The 24,262-nt window shown below is 42.8% G+C and overlaps 2 protein-coding genes across 3 annotated transcripts in view; one reads left to right on the forward strand and one right to left on the reverse strand.

The window, feature by feature from the left end:
- The window catches only part of ELK3 (ETS transcription factor ELK3), a 62,894-nt gene extending 46,139 nt beyond the window's left edge, over positions 1–16,755 (forward strand). The window contains exons 3-5 of the mRNA XM_084878490.1: positions 2,867–3,649; positions 8,577–8,699; positions 14,431–16,755. Coding sequence (XP_084734616.1) covers positions 2,867–3,649; positions 8,577–8,699; positions 14,431–14,529 — 1,005 coding nt within the window. The 3' untranslated portion in view covers positions 14,530–16,755. The remainder of the gene's footprint in view (positions 1–2,866; positions 3,650–8,576; positions 8,700–14,430) is intronic.
- Positions 16,756–21,682: 4,927 nt separating this feature from the next.
- CDK17 (cyclin dependent kinase 17) overlaps positions 21,683–24,262 on the reverse strand; it is a 72,672-nt gene continuing 70,092 nt past the window's right edge. For both annotated transcript variants that reach the window (XM_084878485.1, XM_084878486.1), the window contains 2 exons: positions 23,937–24,014; positions 21,683–23,408 (listed from right to left, as the gene is read on the reverse strand). In XM_084878485.1, the coding sequence (XP_084734611.1) occupies positions 23,371–23,408; positions 23,937–24,014 (116 nt within the window). In that variant the 3' untranslated portion in view covers positions 21,683–23,370. The remainder of the gene's footprint in view (positions 23,409–23,936; positions 24,015–24,262) is intronic.

The raw sequence follows: 24,262 nt of genomic DNA on the forward strand, positions 1-24,262 counted from the left end.
TGCTGCCCGTGGGGCCCAGGTGGAGCGAAGTTGGCCAATGTCTCCGAAGGCGGTCAGTGGCTTTCAGGTTCTCCAGCGTTGCGTGTGGGAGGAGGTCAGAGGGAAGAAGCGGGATTCGGTGGGGTCAACGGCAGGCCCAGGTGCCGCGATGGATTGTTCGGCTCTGACTCCGGCGTGCCCGGCGGTGAGCCTCTGGCGTCTGGTGCGGACGGATTCCTGTGTCGCTCCCTTAAACCCCTGCCCTGAGGAATTCCTTCTCGAAATCTCGGTGGCTTGGTATATATGCCCTTCCCTTCTGACTGCTGGCTAAGTTCTCTTCTGGGATGTAAGATCCAGTTCAGAGCAGGCAAGTTAGCATCGTTAGGGCCTAAGGTAACGACAGGGAAGGAAAAAAAAAAAAAAAAGAGCTATATACCAAGCTATGACTGTAAAAGGAACATCAGAATTGAGTTGAATCTCAGCTCTCTGTCTCTTGGAAAGTTGCTAAGAGAGTAGATCTTACAGGTTCTCATCCCAAGGATAACATTTCGTGACTATGTGTGGTGAGGGATAGTAACTAGACTGTGGCGATCACGTCGCAGTATATGCAGGTATCAAATCATGTTGTCCATGTGACAGTCAGTGCATCTTAAATGTTCTCCCCGCAGAAAGGAAGTGGTGATTTGTGTGTCGTATGTCAGCTGTGGCTCAATTTAAAAAAAGATGTACCTCGCCGAAACCGGTTTGGCTCAATGGATAGAGCGTGGGCCTCGATTCCGGTCGAGGGCATGTACCTTGGTTGCGGGCACATCCCCAGTGAGGGGTGTGCAAGAGGTAACTGATCGATGTTTCTCTCACATCGATGTTTCTAACTTTCTATCCCTCTCTCTTCCTCTCTGTAAAAAATCAATAAAATATATTAAAAATATATATATATACCTCCACTGAGGGGTTCTTTGATTCCCTCCAGATCTGCTCGGAGAGGTGACGTAGCCCGGGCTTTGGCACCAGTAGGCCTCGGTGGTCCTTGGGCAGGTGACCCCCGCCTCTCCGCTCAGGTCACAGGGGTGGAACCTTCCACCTACCAGAGGGTCCGTGTGAGAGCAACTGAGGCAGCTTGTGCCCAACCCCGGGACAGCGGACACTCCTAGGAGCTCCTTCCGAAGCTCTTCTCCCCCAGACGGTTCTTCTCCACCTTCACTCAGACTAAGCAGGGGTCCTCAAACTTTTTAAAGTGGGGGCCAGATCACGGTCCTTCAGAGAGCTGGAGGGCCGGACTATATGAACTACTAATTCCTACTGTAACACCTCGGCTGCGCTCACTGCCCAAAAAACCTGGCGGGCCGGATCAGACTCCTCTGCAGGCCGCATGTGGCCCGCAGGCCGTAGTTTGAAGACCCCTGGACTAAGGTGACTGTACATCCCGCTTTTGTCGGGACAGTCTTGATTTTTAACAATTTGTTCCACGTCCCGTGGCGTTTTTTTTAAAAAAAAGTCCCGATTTTAATTAATTTCAATTAATTGGGACTTTTTTAAAACGCCACGGGACACGAGACAAATTGTTAAAAATCGGGACTGTCCCGACAAAAGCGGGACGTCTGCTCACTTTCCCTCGGACCCACGTTGCAGGAGGAGCCCTTTGTAAGGAAACCGAGTCCTTCCCCTCGGGATAGCGTTGTTGGCTCCCTGGGCCGGAGGGAGACCACCCTTGTCTCCCCTGAGCACCTCGGAGCCCTGCTAGGAGTTAAGAGAGGTTTGCTCATGTTCTGATGTACCGCAGCTTTTCATGTGAAGTCTGTTCTCCCAAAGGGGGCATGAAGACGTTTGCAGTGATTATTGGTTTTTACATTTAAATCCTCGTGTGTTTGGACCGGAGCCATGCACCAGAGAGCCAGAAAAAGGTACTAGCAACGTAGGATAGCGGATGAACAAGCAAGTTGATATCAGAGTTAATATCAGATTAATATCTGCAAATATCAGAGCAGACAATTTGCTTCCCCTCCCCAGCGGCTCTCTTGGCAGAGCATTTAAAAAGGGAGATATGGCTGCCTGATTTAAGAAAAACATTGTGGGGTTTGGTGATAATAACTTACGTTTCCATATGCCTTCCAGAATGCTTTCCCATTATTATTTCATTGAATTCTCACGCGTCCCAGAGGGAGGTAAGACAATACTGGATTATGGTGAAGGCAATGCTGTCTCTACCGCGTACCTGCCACGTGGCTGTGCGGGTGATTTAAGCGCTCTGAGCTTACTTCCCGAAGTTTTAAAACGGAGTTTAATAACACCCTCCTCTTAGGAGTGCTGTGAAAACTATATGAGATAATGCAGGAGCAGTGCCAGCTGCTGAGTAAGTGCTTAACTAGTGGCGGCTGTGGTTGCATTGAGGCGGAGGAAACACAGGTGAGGAAACACAATCAGTTTGCCTGCAAAGATCACACCTTTAGTAACTGGCCAAACCTGAATGTAAACCTGATTCTGCCTCCGATGTTTGTCCTCTCTGCAGGACACCGTAGCCAGCCTGTGGGAATCAGGGTATTCAGCACAATCCCATTCTTTCTTTCTTTTTAAAAAATATATTTTTATAGATTTCAGAGAGGAAGGGAGAGGGAGAGAGAGAGAGAGAAATATCAATGAGAGAGATATTCATTGATTGGCTGCCTCCTGTACGCTGCCCCCCCCCCCTACCCCCCATTGGGGATCGAGCCCACAACTTGGGCATGTGCCCTTGTTGGGAATCAAACCCAGGACCCCACCGTCCACAGGCCAACGCTCAGTCCACTGAGCCAGCACGGCTAGGGCCAGCACAGTCCCATTCTGAGGAAGCTCTTCCTCCATTCCGCTGGGGCACTGACCTTTCTGATGTCTCCTTTTGTATGATCCGCAGAACATCATCAAGAAGGTGATCGGGCAGAAGTTTGTGTACAAGTTTGTCTCCTTCCCGGAGATCCTGAAGATGGACCCCCACGCGGTGGAGATCAGCCGGGAGAGCCTGCTGCTGCAGGACCGGGACTGCAAGGCGCCGCCCGAGGCCCGCGAGGCGCACCGGCACGGCCTGGCCGCCCTCAAGGGCACCAGCCGCAACGAGTACCTCCACTCGGGCCTGTACTCGTCCTTCACCATCAACTCCCTGCAGAACCCGCCCGAGCCCTTCAAGGCCATCAAGACGGAGAAGCTGGAGGAGCCGCCGGAGGACAGCCCCCCCGTGGAGGAGGTCAGGACTGTCATCAGGTTTGTCACCAACAAAACCGACAAGCACACCAGCCGGCCCGTGGTGTCCCTGCCCTCCACGTCGGAGGCCTTCCTGGCCTCGTCCGTCTCGGCCAAGATCTCCTCCCTAATGCTGCCAAACGCCGCCGCCAGCATCTCGTCCGCCTCGCCCTCCTCCTCCCGGTCCCCGTCCCTGTCCCCCAACTCGCCCCTCCCCTCGGAACACAGAAGCCTCTTCCTGGAGGCCGCCTGCCATGACTCGGATTCCCTGGAGCCCTTGAACCTGTCGTCGGGCTCCAAGGCCAGGTCTCCGTCTCTCCCCCCGAAAGCCAAAAAACCCAAAGGCCTGGAGATCTCCGCACCTCCACTGGTGCTCTCCGGCACCGACATCGGCTCCATCGCCCTCAACAGCCCAGCCCTGCCCTCGGGATCCCTCACCCCCGCCTTCTTCACCGCACAGGTAAGAACGGAGACAGACTCTGCTCAGTAGACGGGAAGGAAGGGCCACCAGACCACCTTCCTTTTGCCTTCAGGGGATGACCCGAGGGCCCGCGTGACAAAGTCCTGTGAGAACGTGAAGGGAAGTTACTTTCCCCACCCCCAGGCCAAGGTATCCACAGGAGAAACGGCGGGAGACGGGCTACAGGGGATGCTTGGTTGGTTTCTTGCTCTTTGTGGCCCTCGGAGCAGGTCCAGTGATGTCCTGGGGAAGCTGGAAGGGACCAAGAGACACCTGGGGAGGCATGTGGGCCGTATGAGATTTTTTATGGCCACGTCCTCTCTGGCGGGGAACTAGATAAGTAGCCATTTGTTTTCTGTCGATGAGACAATAGATGTAGCCCTAGCCAGTTTGGCTCTGTGCATAGAGCATCGGCCTGCAGAGCGAAGGGTTCCGGGTTCAATTACGGTCAAGGGCACGTACCGAGGTTGTAGGCTCCTCCCTGGCCCGTGCCCTGGTCAGGGTGTGGGCAGGGGGCAACCCATCGGTGTGTTTCTCACATTGATATTTCTCTCTGTCTTTTCCTCGCTCTTCCACTCTCTCTAAAAACCAATAGAAAAATATCCTCGGGTGAGGATTAAAAAAAAAAAAAAAAAAAAAAAAAAAAGTTAACTGTTGCAGCCCTTATAGGTCCTGTAGTCCCTTATAAGGACTAGCAGCCAGGATGACAAGGGCCAGACCAGTACTGAGTGGAAGAGCCAGTGAGAGCAGAGTTACTGTGAGGAAGCCCAGGACGGGGAAGACAGCAGGGACGTCTGTGGTGAGATTAACTCGAAGGAGAAGGCAGATGCTCCTTCTTGTCCCGCTGGCAGTTTTGCAAAGGCAAAGCACATGCCTGGTGTTTGCTGCTTCCTCTGGGGAACCGGGTGCATTTTGGCAGCAGAGTTAAGCTCCTTGGCTTTGGAGTCACAGACCTGGGTTGCGTTGCCAGACGTTGGGCACCATTTAGTGCCAGTGGGTCTTGATCCAGCACCTAGAAGAGTTCAGGAAACCTGGAGAAGGGGCTGTGCATAAGTTAAATAAAAGTTCAGAGATGAAACATAATTTTGAAAGGCATTTGGGGGAGTAGAGGAGCCTGGCTGAAGAAGACCAAGTTCTCCTCGTCTCTGGACCCTTTGCTTTTTATTAACACAAATTGTCCTAAGGCGAGATAGATATACACTTCAAAGGGTAGTGTTTCCTACAGAATCCATTGTCAGAATGGGGAATAGCTTACGCCTGTTCAGGTGTTTGGCCAGTAGGAGGCGATAACTTGCAGATCAAGATGCCCTGAACTGTCTGGCAGAAAACAATCAATTTAATGCATCCTTTTCAGGTTTGGGGAAATGCCTTTAGCCATTCGAAACAGGCGATAACATATGTGACTCAGCCCTTGTTGAGCCCCCAAGTTCCATCAACCTTTCAATTAAACTCTTGCCATTATGACATGCTGGAACTGGCTTCCAGCATTGCGTTCCTGGCTGGAATGGGACTGGGCACTTGCTCTCTGAGGCTGTTTCCACGTCTGTGAAATGCGTGACTGTGAGGACTGGATAGAACGGCGCCGTAAGGGAGCTAGCTACAGCTGGCATGGAGCTTTGTGGCACCAGGCGAGGACATGCTTTGGGGGTGGGGGTGGTGGCAGGAGTAGGAACTCTGTCTCCTTCCTCTACTCATCGCCGTGATGTTCTTGCTGGTGTAAGCAGCAGCAGCATCCCATATTGGTTTTCTTTTTCAGTCCCATGAAGGAGATACTGGATTGCCCCATTTTCCCAGCTGAGGTACCTGAGCAGCAGAGGGCTGGAGTCATTTGTCCAAGGTTGCACAGCTAATAGGTGGTGGAAGCGAATGTGAGCCCCATTAGTCTGCTCCAGAATCCGTGCCCTGGACATGGGTACTCGCTGGGAAAATGCCCAGTTGTCCTTGATCGTAACAGTCTACGCAGCATCTGCAAGCAGCTCTTCCCATTCTCCTCTCCGTGGCTTCTCCCCGACACATCCGTGGCCAGACATTTGGTGTCAACTCAAGCTTGTGAGCTGGTGCTACAGAGGCTGCCCCCTCCCCCCGCCCCCCACCCCTCCCCCAGAGGGGAGAGCTAAGGCAGTTACTGGGCAGAATTGTGCTCTTCAATCGGGCATTTTCCAACCAAGCAAAACTGTCCGGTGGCTAAGGACTGCTGAGTAAATGCCTCGGAAACAGTGGCCTGAAGTAGCTCCGAGAAGTAACGTGAGAAGCGGGGCAGGGTGGACAATCTAGAGATCCCCTCCCCTGGCCGACTTTGTGTTTACAATTGTAAGGTTTAGAGAGGCCTCCAGCCAGGCCAAGGCCAACTCTGATTTCAGTATCTGTTTCCTGAGCGCCCGTTCACCGTCTCTGACCAGCCTGGGCTGGCGGCCAGCCCTGCGGTCCTCTCGGAGGGAATCGGCTCAGGCGAGCCCTGTGGTTTTGGGCCTGGATGGACACTGAATGGAGGGGGGCTCCACTCAGTGGGATGAAGGCTGGTCTGGCTGGACTGGGGAGAGGGGGAGGAGGCCTGGCCTTGAGATGGGGCAGACGGTGGATGCAAAGCTCAGGATGGGGAGAGAGATGCTAGAAATGGCCTAGAACCAGGGCAGGAGAGCGTAGGAAAGCCAGGTGACCCATGTCGAGGGCAGATGGGAGTGAGCAGTCCTCAGCCAACCTGTGAGGGCTCGCGCTGTGAAGTGTGAGCGAGCATCAGGAGTCCCAGAAGAGGGACCAGGGCTTCCCGGAGGGTGGAGGCAGAGGGCCAGGTCTGAACCAACCAGGACAGGAGTGGAGGCGGGGCCTGGGCTGAAAGGGCCTGGGTGGGGGAGGGGTGTGAAGGAAGCACACCACATACTGGGGCTCTGCACAGGGTCAGGGGAGCCGAGGGCTGCCTTTGGGCGATGGCGTCTCAGCACTTGACATCCCTTCACCTTCCAGCAGGGTCGGCTCTGCCCCCAGCATGGGTATAGGTGGCCAAGGCTGACAGGAGGGGGAGAAGGGTGGGGCGCCAGCACTGAAAGTGGCCACGGGGCTAGCTACTGTATTCTCAGTACATTCCGTTAACACTTAGAAAAACAGCTAAGATGTACGTGCCAACATCTCAAATCCTGACTTCGGTACACATTTTGGACTGTGAAAATACAAATGCTACTTTGTAGCTAGTCAAAAGATTAAAAATGGATGGGTGTGCATTCATGGCCATGGATGAAAGATGGGTAGGCTTTGTAATTTAGAAGACTCTCCGTCTCTTTAGAACTTAGAGATCTTCATTGGCGAGTAAGTGAGGAGGCTGTGGACATACTGGTTATTAAATGTTAACGTGGCTGGAACCTGGCTCTCAAGTGACACACAAACGGTTCTTAAGCCACCTGAGCCTGCGGACGGGAGTCTCCCAGGACGAAGAGGAGCCGAGCCGTCAAGCACCCGCTGACGAGACTGGCTTGTCTGTTGTGGAACATTAAGTACTTTTCTATATACAGCGGAGAGTGTCTCCCAGGAATAGGTGAAATACATTCAGTAAGTGTGTCAGGTAGACTTAATTAATCACCAAGGACAGCAGCCTTTAATACCTGTTGAGCATTATGCTGTGCCAGGAACGTATGAAGAGCTGTAATCCTCCCCACTTTAAAGAGTAGGAAACGGAGGCGGAGAGCAGTTCCCTGGCTACTAAGAGGCGGTAAGCCTGGCAGAACTCATGGGGAATTATGGCGTCTTAACCGGCAGGCCAGATGGCCTGGCGCACTCGTGACATTGCCTCGGATTAGAACAAATGGGAAGCTTATCCAAAAACAGGTATTCATCCCAGTAACCCGGCAGCTCATTCCATCTGTTGGAAGTGCCGTGGAACCAGATTCAAATAACTTGGTATAAATTAGTGTGCCTTTCAGCAGCTTCAGTCTGAGAACCTTTGAGTGTCTGAATCCAGCGCACTGAGCAGAGCAGAACTTGAACTTTGGCTTAAGCCAAATGCTCCAGATAATGAACAAAGCTGCTCAGGCCAGTTCTAGGAAAAAACAACACTGTAACATCCAGCATGATGCAATCTGAGCTGCGCTGCCTTAGCCGCGGTGCTTACACAAAGCGCCTACTGACATCACCGTCACCCACAGCGCAGAACCACCCTGGGCCAGGAGTTCGCCTTCGAGAATCCACGCCAGCACTCACAGCTCGCAGGTTTCTCTGCCCTCTGGCTGGCAGGCAGGCAGGCCTCCTGCTGTGTGTGCACAAGCAAATGCAGCCCTTGGCACTGGCCAGGAAACCCAGAGTTTTGGCTTCACACCCAATCTGCCAAGAAAGGATCGCCGCCCCTGCCCGGCCTCCCCCCCCCCCCCCCCCAACCATTGCCTGGGAGACTAATTCTCATCAGCCCCACATCCGGAATCTGGAGTGGAATCTGGAAAACCCAGTTCAGAGCTTTTGAAAAAGCTGGTAAAGGGTATTTTAGCAGCAAATTCTAAAGTACTAAGGGCCATGGGTAGGGAAAAAGAAGCTTGGGAGGCCCTTTTAAAAATATGTTTGTAACGCAAATAAAGGATGTCCGCTGTAGAAAACTACGAAAATATAGATAAGAGATGAGAGTCTGAAATGGGATCCTGTTTTGTTGTACAAATTAAGTCTGGTTTAATGTTGGGGGCGGGGGCAAACTGAATACGGACAAAAGTTGCTACAAACTTGAGTTTTCTACTAGAATGTTTAAGGGGAGGTAACTTGTCCATACCTCCCTCTTAAGAATGGCTAAGACCATTGGCATGAAAGAAAATGAGAAGTAAACAGAAATAAGAGTGGTCAGGTTTTCTGAGGTGGTGAGCTTGTGTCTGGTTCCTGGCTGGCGCACCTAGCCGCCCTGCTGGAAGAAGTCAGGCGACACCTGCACCCAACACCGTCTCTGTGCTTGCTTTCTCAGACACCAAATGGATTGCTCCTGACCCCGAGCCCACTGCTCTCCAGCATACACTTCTGGAGCAGCCTTAGTCCCGTTGCTCCACTGAGTCCCGCCCGGCTGCAGGGGCCGAACACGCTGTTCCAGGTGAGTGCTGGGAAATGACCTTCTACTCGGTGCACGTCTCAGGGGGGTGTTCCCCCATAAGCCCTGCAGAGGCAGCAGTGGGTTCTGCCCTGTGTTTGGTTAAAATGTTAAGTTTCCAAAGGGGGTTTCCTTAATGGAGCTGCGCACAAAAGACAGCCTTCAAAGGCAGGCATAATGGAGTCCTCAAATAGGAGGAAGGGTGCCTTCGGGAAGTGTTCTGGAATTTTCATTGACCATGAAAACTGGAACTTTATTAAGGAAAAGGCAAGACTTTAAAAAATGATATCTTATAAAAATCTCATAATACTTAAAAAATATCACTGTATCAGTCAACAGTGAGATCACTTAAAATAAAAAAGTCAACAATTTTTCCATGCTATAATAGAAAAGTTATCTGTGTAACTCCATGATACATAATCAAGTTCTCCTTGTTCCATTGTAAAAAAAAAAAAAAAAGGAGTATGCAGGCATTTGATTAAAACTAAGTCTTAGGGCTTTATCTGGCAAAACTCCCTGAACTAGGTAAGCACATTCATTATTCATGAATGAACTAGGATCTTGCAGTAGCATCACTTGTTATCAAGTGGAAATCACTATTTCCTCTCTGAGATCCAGACTGTTCCTCACTGACCAAGATGTTACTGTTTGAATATGTGAGTGTAGAACGGAAAGGATACTGGGGACAGGAATGGAGCAAACTGGATAAAGCGCCAGCTCCCTCTTTGCCTAATTCTAGCCTCACCCGTCTCATCCATCCTGCACCGCTTACCTGCCCCCCACTGTGGCTCACCCAACGTCAGCTAAGCTCTTCTGATCGTGCTGCATCTGGCACTCACCAGTTTGCACTATGATAGACTGTGGGCCCTCAGGAGGCCAGAACTGTACCTTGTTTGCCGTGGAGTGCCATCAGCATCTAGCACATTGCCTTGCACACAAACAATGCTCAGTAATTATCACTGATTGACTGAATGGATGGTTGCCTAAGATTCTGTCAAGAAAGTTAAGTGTTAAAAAAGGTCAGGTCTCTTTGCTTTGTTGAGTGGGACATGTTGCTTATCAGGGTTAATAGTTCCCTCCTCTTGTACAAGGAAGGAGCTATACATGGTGGGATTTAGGGTGTTCTCTGAGGAAGGGTGGGGCTAGGGCGGTTTTGATTGCTATCACGCTTCTCTGGTTTCCTAGTAGGTAGGAGGTAGGGTGTCACGATATCACTGTATCCCTGGAGTAATAAGGTTTCTCCTCCTGGCCCTTCTTCCCGTTACATGAAATTGAGCTACGGTTTTGCCAACAGGTTGATTCATAGCCATTCTACCTCAGGCAGGGAAACCAACCAGAAACAGCAAGCAAACAGCAGTGAGCAAATGTAGTTTCAGTAACCGTGTAGATGCAACTTGATGGAAAGCTAAGACCTTACTTCCCTCAAGCCTGCAGTTAGAGCAGCAGGTCTAGGGTCGGAGCTCCGGCGTAGAGCGGAAAGGAGCTGCCTGGTGATGGGTGCAGTGTGTGCGTGCCCCCCCCCCCCCCCCCCCCCCCCAATGGCAGCACGGCCTGCAGCACTGCTCTCATCCGAGACTGACGTAGGGCCTCTGTGGGACTCAGTAGATGTAAGGAATCCACTTCTCTCCTTACTGGAAAGTCTGCCACCTGGTTGGTGTAGGGCGCGGTGACCTCTCAGGAAAGCCATGGGAAACAGCTAATGTCAACCTTTACCACATTACTTGGGAGTTCTTTGGCATACCTCGCCTTAGATACTAAACCTTTTCTAGCCCATACTCCTCACAGTATCAATGGGTAGTGTCCTCGATGATTTTGTGCATTGTCAGCATATCTGCTGCTTCAGGAACCACACTTTGAGAAACACTGCAAGCCAGTCGTTCCCTATTTACATTTAGAATTCTGCAAAAGAAACCGCTGCATTTTAAGGCTACCTGCTCACAATTTCAATTTTACAAAATGCACCTGTCCCCTCTCCTGCAGCTATTCAAAATGAATTGGGCAAAAGTACATTTACAGTTGTGAATACATGGGAGTTTATTCTTGTATTAGTATTGACTGTATTATTTTCCATACACACTGTAAACCTACTTTTGCCCACCCCTGTACAACCCAGGCAACCATGACTGGATGGCCAATAGGGCCTTGGACCCTCTTTTTGGCTTGGGTCCATGAGACGAAGGAAAAACCTTTTCAAATATTATTACTCTTCCTATAATAAGAGCAGTTGAGTGTGGTAAAAGTTGACATTAGCAGTTTTGAAAATCGTAAAGAACAAAGCATAGTGAGAGGAATAATATTTTGGGGGAGAATTTTTCTAAGAGTTTGAGCCAAACTGATGACATATGCCAGGGAGCAAGATCTCAAATGCTCCCTGTACTTTCTGATTTTTAAAATTAGATACTTCAAATGTGATAGATTTTCAAAATTCCTATGAGTATCAACAGTCTCTTTTCAACTAATGGAAATAATTTTCTTTAAAAAATAACAAGCCTCTTTCACATATGCTATAAATGCGTAGGATGACAAAGAAAAAAATACAGTAAGTCTTAAATGGCACTGGCAAATGTCCGGCTGTGATGATTAGGAAAGGAGATCAGAATCCATAGAGTGACGGATGACAGAGCTGATAAGTGTTTGCATAGAAGGTCCCCTGGTAGAATTGTGAGAGCAGAGACTGAAGAAATGAGGGGAAGGAGAGCGGTATCTCCCTTCCTGGGAGAGGCATGCATTGTAATCCAGGCATGACCTAGAGAGGACAAAGACATATTGTGTTAAATCTAAAAATACAACCCTGATTTACAAATAAAGTGCCATCAGTTTCAACTGGACAGCTTAGCATTTTAAGTTTGTCTGTAGGATATCTGTTCCATTTTTGAAACAGACGATCAAATTTGGACTAAGCCAAGTACAGATAGATCTTGAGACGAGATGAAGCTAATTAACTTTTCACTGAGAATAACCTTTCTGTTATTTTAAATTCAATAAATCTAACCCAGCAAATATTTGTAATGCTCTGAGGCAGGGACTTAGGGTTGATATAGTATGTGAATAATAGATATGTAAACAAAATTCTGTAAGAACCCAACAATAATAGCTCTTTCCTGGTGGGTAGTGGACAAATGCTCCAAGGAAGTGCACCTGAGCTAAGCTAAGAAGGGATTGGATTTTATCAAAGAGTAAAACACACTTTAGATTAATAGAGCTTTTGAATATGGAAGTACAGTACGGTCTGTTCAGGAAAATACTGGGTAGTAGGAGTCAAGATTGGAAAAGCAGCCGTGGGACTTGAATAGTATGCTCAGGAGCTCCTACCTTAATTTCTTAAGTGATAATGGAAGGCTTTTAAAGCTGAGGTAGACAATCCCTAGAAAGATCATTAAGTGATTAAAAAACTGGAAGAGCTATTAATAACAGTAGTTAACATGCACTGTATATCAGACATAAGCACTTTTTGTGGCTTCTCATTTAATACTCAAAATAGTAATATTTAAAGAAACTAAGGCCCAGAGGTGTTGCTTCCATTTACTGAGATCACAAGTTATTAAGTGGCAAAGCTCTTAAGTTTAGGGTTGTACTACTCATAACCACCATCCTCACTGACTTAAAAACACACACAGAAGAGCAAGTTTTGTGGGGAAGAGACATTGGTGGTATTTCTAACTAACAACAGGAAATGACTGCTAAGTCCAGTGTAAGAGAAAAGTTTGAGGAATGTTGCAAATTTAAGAAAAGGGACAAGGGGGTAGGTTTAGCGCCAATCAAGATGACTATGACACATGCCACAAAAGGCAGGCTAACCAAGAGAAACTGTGACAATTGAGCGTATAAAAATAAAAAAGGGCAGAAATCACTAATATATTTTTAAAAACAGAGACTAACCCAAAAGCTGACTCTTTTGAAAACAGCAGTAAGATGGACAGAACCGCTGAGAGGTACAAATAAATGAAAATGAAAATTCACAACCTGCTCTTTCTCCAATGTTTATCTGACTCAGCAATTCTCAACCAGTATAATGCAAGAATTTTTAAAGCATCAAGACGTGGCTAGTGAGGGGCAAGCAGTGACCTCTTTTCCCTTACGTTGTCAAATAAAAAAATGAAATGAGCCCATACAGCAGTAGCCTTCCAGTGTGAATGAATCAAAACTGTATATATTTTTTTGGAGTACCACAGGATTTTACTGATTTAGTTTATGTGTCATGAGATGAACAAGGTTGAAAATCGTTGCTCTAGGTCAATGGGATCAGAGGTTAGGAACACAGATGTGCAAGTAGATTTTATAACCCGCTTGAAATGGATAAAATTCTATATATATAAAAAAAAACCACCCAAAATCCAAAGTGTCAGAAAACAAAAACCTATATACGCTAATAACCATTAGAGAAATTGAAACAGTAATTAAACAATATCCCCCTCCTCAAGCCCCACAAAAAACCAAATTGGGTGATTTGGCATAGAAAGCAGTTTAAAACTTAGCTTTTCTGCTTATTACCTATGACCTTTAGCCAATCCCAACCTTATCTGAACTCTGTTTTCTCCTTTATAAAACGGGGAAAACCAAACTTACCTTTCAGTCTCTAGATCGTGAATAAAATGAAAACCGTTGATAAACTGTAAGGCACCAGACACATTAAGTCACTAAAATAGCTTGAAAATTACAAGTGTTTACTTGTTCTGCAAATATTTATTGTACTTCTAATGTGTACCGGACTCTGTAGTTTAAAATTTAGTGAAGTTTAATATTAAATTCCTATTAAGTCTAGATAAATTAAACTAGAAGAGGGTCCGGGAGGTCATTCTGACACATATCATCCGACAATGAATATCTAATCAAGGCCTTTAATTATTCTTGTTCAGTTGGAATATAGCTGTTATACTTCTTTCAGACCTGAAAGTTATTAAAGCATATATACCTTTATCCTGTTTGTCATCTTAATTATCAGTAATACTGAAATTAACTTTAGTTTTCATCATGCATGGGTGGCCTCACTGTGAAGTTTGTTATTATGCTTTTAATTAGAAAGAATACTTTCTCAGCCCCCAAATCAAGATATTCTTGCTCTCTAAATCTTTTAAGATTAAAAACATTCCTCATTTTTAATAGTTAGAGGGAAGCAACTTTGTAGTACTCTGGAAAATTTATGGCTAATTTCAAATTACAGTATTAGAAATTACTGCTTTCTATGTAAAGAGTCAGTTGTGGTTTTGAAAATTAATTTTTCTCTATGTAGCTTGGAATCTTTTTGTTGTTAATCCTCACCCATTGACTTTTAGATAGAGTGGGAGGGAGAGACACACAGAGAGGGACACATCAATTGGTTGCCTCCCACATGTGCCCCAACCAGGGCTGAGGATCGAGTCTGCAACAGAGGTACGTGCCCTTGATCAGAATCGAACCCAGGATCCTTCAGTCCACGGGCTAGTGTTCCAACCACTGAAACAAACTGGCTAAGGCAGTAGCTTGGAATTAAAAAAAAAAAAGACCAACCAGTGTTAGAACATAATTCAACAAATGAAGTACCTATTTTATATGTCTAGGCTACTATGAAAAAATAATATTCTGTGCCCTTCTGTTTGCTGTACATAATCTGGATCTCACTGCAATTACTCATTTCCAGCTTACCTGTATCAGAGTGGTGATGACAGAACTGAGACACTACAGTTATCTAGGATGTAAAGAACAAGTTCTTCACAATAGACTTGCAATTGTTGACAAAATGTTTTGTCCCCTCCAGTTCCCAACACTGCTCAATGGCCACATGCCAGTGCCAATCCCCAGCCTGGACCGATCTGCTTCTCCAATACTGCTTTCTTCGACCTCTCAGAAGTCCTGATGACATCCGGCCGCAATGAAAGACTCATTCACTGAAGAAGCCAATTTGTCCCCATGGGCTAGTTTACCTGTGTCATGAGAAGGACTTTGTGAAACCCTGTTAATTTGGTTTGCACTTTTCATAACATGGATGGTCTAGATATATGTTAGCATTTTTAAGACTTTTTTTTATATTCAAGTATATATGAAAATCTGTTTTGCATTAAGTGAATTTTAATGTTTTTTGTTTTTATATCCTCTTAGCTTTTAAGTGTTGAACACTGTTGACAGTGAAGAACTTTTCTTAATGGCTTTCAGTGTAACTAATAAGGATGTGAAGCTTTTTCGCTTTAATTCTGCATATGTTGAACTGCGCTTATATACACTATAACCAGCTGTGCCTTCCCTTGCATTTAGTTTAATGTAAATGATTTATATATTTTTTAGAGAAAATGTTTGAAAGACAAAGATTAGTATCAAACAGCTCTCTTGTAGAATTTCATTATTTTTCACAAGTAGGCAATATGAAAGCATATTCATATTACTTTTTCTCTTTTGCTTTCAATTATAAAAATTGCCTTAGAGCCTCTTTTGAACTGAAATTCAATAAATGTAATGTCCAAGTAATGTTTTTATAAGAAGAAACTAAGCCATATTTAGACAATAAACATTCATGAAAGAAAATGTTCGAAAGTGCATTTTTAAAGAAAGGAATTTTGAAAGGCTAGCCTCCCAGCTGTTTACCAGCTGTTTACAATCTTTTAGACTCCTCCCGAACAAAACCACTTGATGAAAAAGCTGCAAGTTTATTCTGTCCATCCCCCTGGAATATTTTCTAGGTTAGCATATTCTTAGTTCAAGAGATTAGCCCTGGTTCTCCCTCTTTTCCATAAAGAATCACACCCCTCCAATACATTTCCTGTATCATTATGAGTTAAGGTTTCTCTAAACCCCTTGAACTATTAACATTTAAAAATCCTATGCTTTGAAAGAAGTTCACAGACTCGTGATGAAAACAACAAAGAAACAATCTTGTAATACCAAGTATCTTCAGGTGTATGGGTATAGCTTCGCTTGTGGAAACTGAGAGGTTATTACTGACTTTAGGGTAAGAATGAAGGAAACCTGATGCAACAAATATAAGATTCTTCAGAAACCTCATCAGTAATGAATTGATTATGTAACAATTTGGAACACTCAACAGTAATTCTTTTGTGTAGTGGAGTTTAGAGCAGGGACGATAGGAATGTATTTTCTGTTCCTTCAAAAAAATCAGGCACCCATCTAAGGCATCTTTCTGTGCATTATGAAAGTTCTAATGGTAAGAGAACTGGAAAGTGCCCAGTGCTTGCAGTTCAAGATCAGATTAATTATCATCCTTAGCTATAAGTAACAGAAACTAATTTGACATGTGGCTAAATAATTAATTGCTCCAAACCAGGCATTAAATAGCAGGAATAAATAAAACAAGCTTGTAAAAAAAAGTTTTTTTGGATTTTCAAAAAAATCTAAAATTTTGTTATAAATGTTGAGATTTCCAATTGGAATTGGGCATCTCTATGTGAGGGATGTATGCCCTTATTTGGAAGAAAACCCCAAACATTCTAATATGCATCTTTGAAAATAATATAATGGGGTTGATTCCAGAATCCACAAACAGACACTACTGTCACGGGCTAAGGATAATTCTGTACAAAATAGCTAACCCAGCTGATATTTACTGAGAATGCGTCCTACCCAGGTTTCCAGATGCAGACAGTTGCACAGGAGAAGCTGCATAAGGCCAAAGAGCTCATCGAAGGTAGGACAGTGACTGGTGCCCAGGCCAGTTCTGCTTCCCTTCTTAGCTGTAAGTAACTACCAATCCAAAACTATATGTTAGGCAAAAAAAAACCCAGATAGCATTAAATATTGTCAGGTAAGAGAAGGATGCACTCCAAATGCAAGTGTCTTAGAGAAACTAATTAAAAAGGATGTCCCGTGTACAAATATCACAACCAAAATATTTTCAAATGTAAATACTGATTGGAACATTCAAATGACTGTCTCTCTGATTCTTGTATTCCCTTCCAAATAATATGATTAACATACAACCTAGCTCCATTTATTGGAAATGGAAAAAATGCAGTAATTTGTGATGGGTCAAAAACTTAACTGTAACACAAATAGAGAACTAGAGTTATTGAAGTATAACCCTTATAGCTCTGCATCATTCTATGTGTGTGTGAGTATGTGTGTGTGTGTTTTTTTAAATCAACTATTTTAGTCAGACAATAGGTTTCACAGAACATATTAATTTTTTTCTTCCTTTTTATACGTCTGCTTTATCAGTGTTAAATTGCTAAGGCTAAAGTTTTATAGAACTATAATCTAAACATTGGTCTCTTTGTATACATCATTTCTCTGACTGCAAATCTTCATTCCCTTTCATATATGTATCATTTTTACTGTTATATTATTTTTGTTCAATAAATACTTTGTGATAAAAGGCAAGTGGGTCAATTTACTTCCATTTACTTGGGATAATCCAAATTTCACTTTTCCATATGAGTACATGTTAGAAAACGAGTCTTGTCAGCTAGCCTTAAATGTGGTATATTATTACCAAAACATGCTATGTATATGTAATCTGCTTTGAACAGATACTTAAGGAAACAAAAATTATTGAAAATGAATTGGAGAGAAGGAAATGGGTTTAAAAAATATCCCCTGATCTTTAAAACCTTAAGTTCTATCAACTGTCCTATATTGAGATGGAGGAGGAGGAAAAATTACCCTTTATTCTTTTAGCTACAACTAGTATCAAACTCAATGGTTAAAGATTGAAATCTTTTCCCCTAATATTAGGAACAAGATAAGGGTATCCTCGGTTGCCATTTTTATTCAGTATAATACTGCAAGTCCTAGCCTGATGGGAGGAAAGATGTTAGAGAAAGGAACAAAAAGACATCCAAATGAAAAATGAAAAAATAAAACTACTTACAGATGGTTTGATATATGTAAAAACCCTAAAGAATCTACCAAAGAAAAGTTAGAGCAAATAAACTGAGCAAAATTGTAGGATACAAAATCAACATGAAAAATAATTTGTATTTCTACATACTAGCAACAAAAAAACCTGAAAAATTTTAAGAAAACCATTCTAGCTTCAGTATCAAATATAATAATGAATAAATTTAATCAAGATAGCACAAGACTTGTACACTGAAAATTGAAACATTGCTACAAGAAATTAAAGACTTCCTATGTTCATGTATTAGAAGACAACATTGTTAGGATCACACACAATACTATCCAAAGTGACCTGCAGATTCAATGCAACTCCTATTACAATCTCAATGACATTTTCTTTTTCCAGAATAAGAATAATTTCATCCTAAAATTCATATAGAATTTCAAGGGACGTCAAGAGTCAAAACAATACTTGTATAAACAAAAACGACTCACACTTCTTAATTTCAAAACTTACAAAACCACAAGTAATCAAAACACTGCATAGGAAAAGGACATAGATTTAGACCAACAGAATAAAGAAAGCCAAAATAAAGTGCCAAGACCAGAGAGAAAAGGACAGTCTTGTTAACAAATAGTGCTGGGAAAACTAGGTATTCACATGCAGAAGGTAAGTTGGGCTTTCACTTGACATCATATACAAAAATTAATTCAAAATGGATTAGCGCTCTAAATGTAAGCAGTAGCAGTATAAAACTCTTAACCAGGAAAATATTCATGACCTTGGATTTGGCAATAGTTTTTCAAACATGCCACCAAAAGCAGAGGCAACAAAAGAAAAATAGATACACTGGACTTCATTAGGATTAAAACTTTTGCACATCAAAATGACACCATTTAGAGAGTGAAAGACAATCCACAGACGGAAAAAAACCCGCAAATCATATGCCTCAGAAGAGTCTAATATGTAGAATATACATACAAAAAACTACAACTCAACAACAAAAAGGTGACACAATTTAAAAATGGGCCAAGTACATGAATAATTTTCCTTCAAAGCAGATACACAAATGACAGATGAAAAGATGCTCAACATCCATAGTTACTAGGGAAATGAAAAACAAAACCACGTTTCCATTAGAATGAATATAATAACAACAAGTGTTGGCGATTGATGAGGAGAAATTGGAACTCTCACATTACCACTGGGAATGTAAAATAGTGCAGTTCCTCAAAAAATTAAACATAGCATTACTAAACAACCAAACAATTCCAATCCTAAGTATATAAACTCAAAAGAATTTGTTAAACAAGGACTCAACAAGAGCTTCCAATGTCCACAGCAGCATTATTCACAATAACCAAAAGGAGGGGAAAAAACCAAGGTCCGTCAACAGATGAATTGATAAACAAAACATCATATATTCCTATCACAATGTTATTCAGCCATGTAAAAAAGAATTTCTGACATGCTACATCATTAAACCTTGAAAACATTATGCTAAGTGAAACAGGTCAGACACAAAAGTATAAATACAATATGATTCCACTTTTATGAAATATACAGAATATGCAAATTCAGAAACAAAAAGTGTATTTGAGGTTACTAGGATGGGGGGTATGGGAAAAATGAGGGCATATTTAATGGGTACAGAGCTTTTGTTTGGAGTGATAAGAATTCTGGAACTAGTGATCATTGTGAATCTAATTAATGCCATTAATCGCCTACTTATAATGGGTAAAAATGGCAAATTTTTGTTATATGTATTTTACCACTATTAAAAAAATATTAACACTCCAAAAAATCTTCATAAATTATCTTGAATCCAAAAGACAATTAGAACATGTTAAGACTTTCAAACATAACCTGATAAAGCACCAATGAAAATGCAGCAACTTCTATATAAAGTGACATATTCATTGAGTTTATATTCCAGAAAACATCACTTGGAAGAAAAACAAAAGTAATCCTGTTTCATCTTTAAGAACCTTGTCAACTTAAGATAAATAATAAGTGTTCAAGATTCAAAATTTCTGAGTTTCCAAAGATTTAATAAAGAACTGCCTTATGACCCAGCAATTTCTGGAACTATATCTGAAGAAACTCAAAATACTAATTCGAAAGAATAGATGCATCTTTATGTTCATCTCAGTGTTATTTACAACTAGAGGCCAGGTGCACGAAATTCATGCACAGGGGATGTAAAGGGGGGTTATCTCTCCAATCCAGGATCCCTCTCGCAATCCAGAACCACTGGCTCCTAAACACTCACCTGCCTGCCTGCCTGATCCCCCTAACTGCTCTCCCCTGCTGGCATGATCTCCCTAACAGCCTATCTGCTCTGTGCTGCTGGCCTGATCCCCCAGCTGCCTATCTACACTCCCCCCTGGCCTGATACCCCTAATTGCCAATCTGCACCCACCCTCTCCCCTGCCCTGATCCCCCTAACTGCCTATCTGGGCTCCCCTGCCAGCCTAATCACCCTAACTGCCTATCTGCTCTTCCTTCCTCTCCACACCCTTCAGACCCCTGTGCAAGCATGCTGAGAGTTCTCAGCTGCAGCCCCACCCCTGGCTTAATTGATCATTGCATGACGATGTCCCAGACAATTTGCATATTCCTCTATTATTAGTATAAATAGCCAAGATTTGGAAGCAGCCCCAAGTAACCATCAGTACATGAGTGGATAAAAAAACTAGTGCATTTACACAACAGAATATTATTCAACTGTGAAAAAGAAGAAAATCTTACCTTTTCCAAGAGCATGCAGGGTCCTGAAGAGCATTATGCTAAGTCAAGTCAGTCAGTCAGAGAGAGAGACAAATACCATATTTCACTTACATGTGAAATATAATAAAACAGAAACAGACTTACAGAGAACAGACTGACAAATGTTGGGGGGGAGGGAGGGTGGGTAACTGGGGAAAAAGGTGAAGGGATTAAACAAATAAATCTCACAACGATTTGGTGATCACCAGAGGGAAAGGAGGTAGGGGAGACAGAAGAGGGTAAAGGGGGGATAAATGGTGATGGAAGGAAACCTGACTTTGGGTGGTGAACACACAATACAATATACAGGTAATATTTTTAGGACTGTACACTTGAAACCTATATAATTTTATTTACCAACTAGGGGCCCAGAGTATGAATTTGTGCAGAGGTGGGGTCCCTCTGAGTGGCCTGCAGGGATCAGGCCAAAGCCTGCAGTCCAACACCGCCTGCAGCTCCTACCTGCCGCTCCCGCTCATCCCAGCCCACTGTGCCTGCCGCAGGCTCCTGGCCAATCAGTTCCGATTGGGAGAGGCTCGTGCTACCACAGCAGCGCTTGCCAGCCATGAGCCCTGCATCTGGTGCCCTCCCAAGAGGAGTGGCCAGCGGGATCGGGCTGAAACTTGCTCTCTGACATCTCCCGAGAGGTCCCGGATTGCAAGAGGGTGCAGGCCAGACTGAGGGACCCCACCAGTGCACCGTCAGGCCAGGAAGGGCCCACGGGAGGGCTATAGGGCATGTCCAGCCCATCTCGCTCAGTCCTTATCAGCCAGACTCCGGCAGCAAGCTAACCTACAGGTCAGAGCATCTGCTGGTGTCAGTGCACGTCATAGCGAGCGACTGAGCAGCCTTAGCATATAATTAGAATAATTATGCTTTGATTGGTTGTTTGGTTGTTCTGCCATTCGGTCTACTTGCATATTACTCTTTTATCATATAGGATTATATATGATGTCACCCCAAAAAATTCAATAAAAATTTCAAAAAAAAATTTTGAGTTTCAATTCTCTTCACTGAAGAGTTTCCAGGATCTGAATGGTACTCAAGTATAAAAAAACACACACAACTCCCCTACGCACAAAACAAACAAATAAGCAAACAAAAACTCCCACCAAAATTCCTTAATAAAATAAACAATCCTAAGACTTCCTAGGAAGAATTTTACATAACTATATTTCTTCACTTTTTATATGCAAGAATCAAACTTATGAATGTCAAATTTGCAACAAATCAAATTATATAACCCCTGAAATACAATGTATGACACATTATAATTGAATGCTATCCTATAAAACTACAGTGGAGATTACTGTAGTTTGACCAGCACAGATATAAATATTACCACACAATGAGACTTCATTGCCTTAAGAATGAATCCCATAAAGAAAATGATCCCCTCCTAACACCACAGCCTTTTCCCCCCAGAAAGAACTGTGACAACAAAACCAGCATCTTAACAACATGAAGATTTTGTTATTATAAATTTCGAAACAAAAGGGAGGAATTTCACATAATATTTATAACCTTCAAAGTAATACATGTCTGTCAGTTAGAAATAACAGCAGTTTGTTAGGCTACAGGGTTTAACATAAAACTTATTTACAAACGTGAAAAGCAGTAGTGGTCCAATATTCACCATTACACATAAATCTGTTTCTTCCAGAAATTTTTTTTTAAAAATTAAAATTTCGCTATCATGAAATATTAAAATAACACCCTAAACATGCCACAATCACTATTCACAAATAAAGTTAAAATGAAATATACAAAAATCCACTTAATACTGTTAAATAACAATAAGATTTCCTGAACAGAAATGGTAGGACCCCTGAATGTTTTACAGTGAATGAATGTCAGGAAGAAACTTAAGTTATGACTATTTTCATGATATATAAGCCAAAAATTCACATGACCATCTCAAAATATACCAATTAAGATTTGTAGTTTGTAAGATGCACTAAACAAATAGCCCTAAAAGTTAACCCAAATGCTTAGAACACTGTTACCAACACCAAGTTGTGTTTATGATGTTCAGAGATGCATAATTTAAACTGTAATTTTTGTATCTGGTAAAAAGATAATATCTACAATGCTTTAAAACAATCCTCTCAACTCTCTCTTCTTTCATTTGTATTTATCTTATCATGGCTCATTTCAAAGACATATTACAGCTTTCAGCTGATTCCAAGTGAATGTTATTAAAACACACACATACAGACAACCCCCAAATAAAATAAATTGTTTCTCAATGATATATCATCCTTTCTAAAAAAAGAATTGTATTTAAAACAAACAAGACCGCTCATGTTTGTACTTCTATGGTTTTGTCTGAACTAAAAGAAAGCACGATGTAAAATAGGTAAGTGTATTAGTAAAAAATATCCAATAATATGCAGTAAATATTTCTAAAATGAGGAAAGGTAAAAATAAATAATTTTGGTGCTTTAATTTTCTGGTATCTAATGTGAGATCCCCAAAATGTCAGGTGTTCACTTGCTTGAATCAACTTCTGCATCACATGTTTTCCTAAACATAATGTGCTTATCAATTTCTTAGCTACTCTATTTGCCAATGTTCAATAAAAAAATTATATAGATTATACAGCATGAACTTAAGAGTGTTCAAGATGGCTCACTTATTTTACTGTTAAGCAAAGCTGAATCTACATTCCAGAAAACACCGAAGTTTAATTTTAAAAACAAACAAAAATGCAGCAGTAAAACAATTCATGAGGAGAAACAGATGCATTCACATAATAAAGCCACTGCAACTTCTTCAGGCATTCAACTGTTGTGTTAAATAAACAGACAGTAGTTATTTAGCAGCAATGATTCCGCAATAAATAATGCACTGTGTTTCAGTCCTGCACAAAAATTGCAGCTACAGTTACATCAATAGCTGTAACCTACTGGCTCTAATGGCAGAGAAGACCTTAAAACCAACTGTACAAAAAAATTGTCACACTGTGACAACAAATATAAAAACAATCTGTAGGTCTGAAATAAAAAGACTCCACTGCGAAGAGGACAGTGTAGACAAACGGAGATTCCAAGTCCACCAAAGGAAATAATTGCCTTCAGATCTGAGTCCTTGATTGATAAGAAAGGCTGGGGGGCTGGGCTTGAAACCATGTTATCAGACTTAAAAGAGCATGCTCTGTCTTCTGTTCTTCCCATGTCCTAAAATATAAAGTCATTTTATGAGGCAGTTCGAGGTTCAATTTTATCCCACATACAGTATTTGGTGACTCTAGGATGCTAATTTTCCCACCAGCAAAGCTAATTTTCCATGGTAACAGTGATCAATACTGTCTTAAATGACCCTTTTGTCGATGGGGTCAGTCTACAGCTTCTATGCTTCGAAGTGATGAACCTGATGACTAGGGAAGCACAAGATGTGTCTTCTGCCTCAAGTACCAGGGATGGCATGTGCAGTGATCAAGCCAGGCCACTTGTAAAAGGTCTCTGTGCCATCTGCAGCTTTCAGGATCCCTGACTTGACTGAGTCAGATTTCTCTCTGAAGAATTACTGAGCTGCCCACATCATACAGAAAAGTGAGAATGTGCAATGCTAAACATACACAGTTGTGGAATGCACTGTACATTGGTTTTTACAGCAATAAATTTACTGATCAATTTGTAAACCAAAAAGTTGGTTCCATGCAAAATTTCATGATCGACACGTGAAATGGTTTATGACAAACACACCTGTCTCTGGATAAGAAGAATTTCGAAAACCTGGGTCCTTTTGCAACTGAATCTCTTTCAAACTGAATATTGATACACCTAAAATGCATAGACAGGAATTATCAGGTGAGGTTCTAACAGTATTAAAACAAATACAATCCAACTGTAGACAAATTTTAAAAATGAACACTGATTCAACATTTATACTACATTTATAAGGTTATAGCCCAGCTGAAATATTTTCCCTTTTGTCCCAATGTTTTAAGAAAACAAAAAATAATCTCTTTAGGACCCCACCCCCTATTTCTGCTTTAAATCATGTTTCAAATACGTATTTCTCTAAGGAG

This window comes from Pipistrellus hanaki (assembly GCF_964339955.1).
Source record: "Pipistrellus hanaki genome assembly, chromosome: 3".
Taxonomy (NCBI): Eukaryota; Metazoa; Chordata; class Mammalia; order Chiroptera; family Vespertilionidae; genus Pipistrellus; species Pipistrellus hanaki.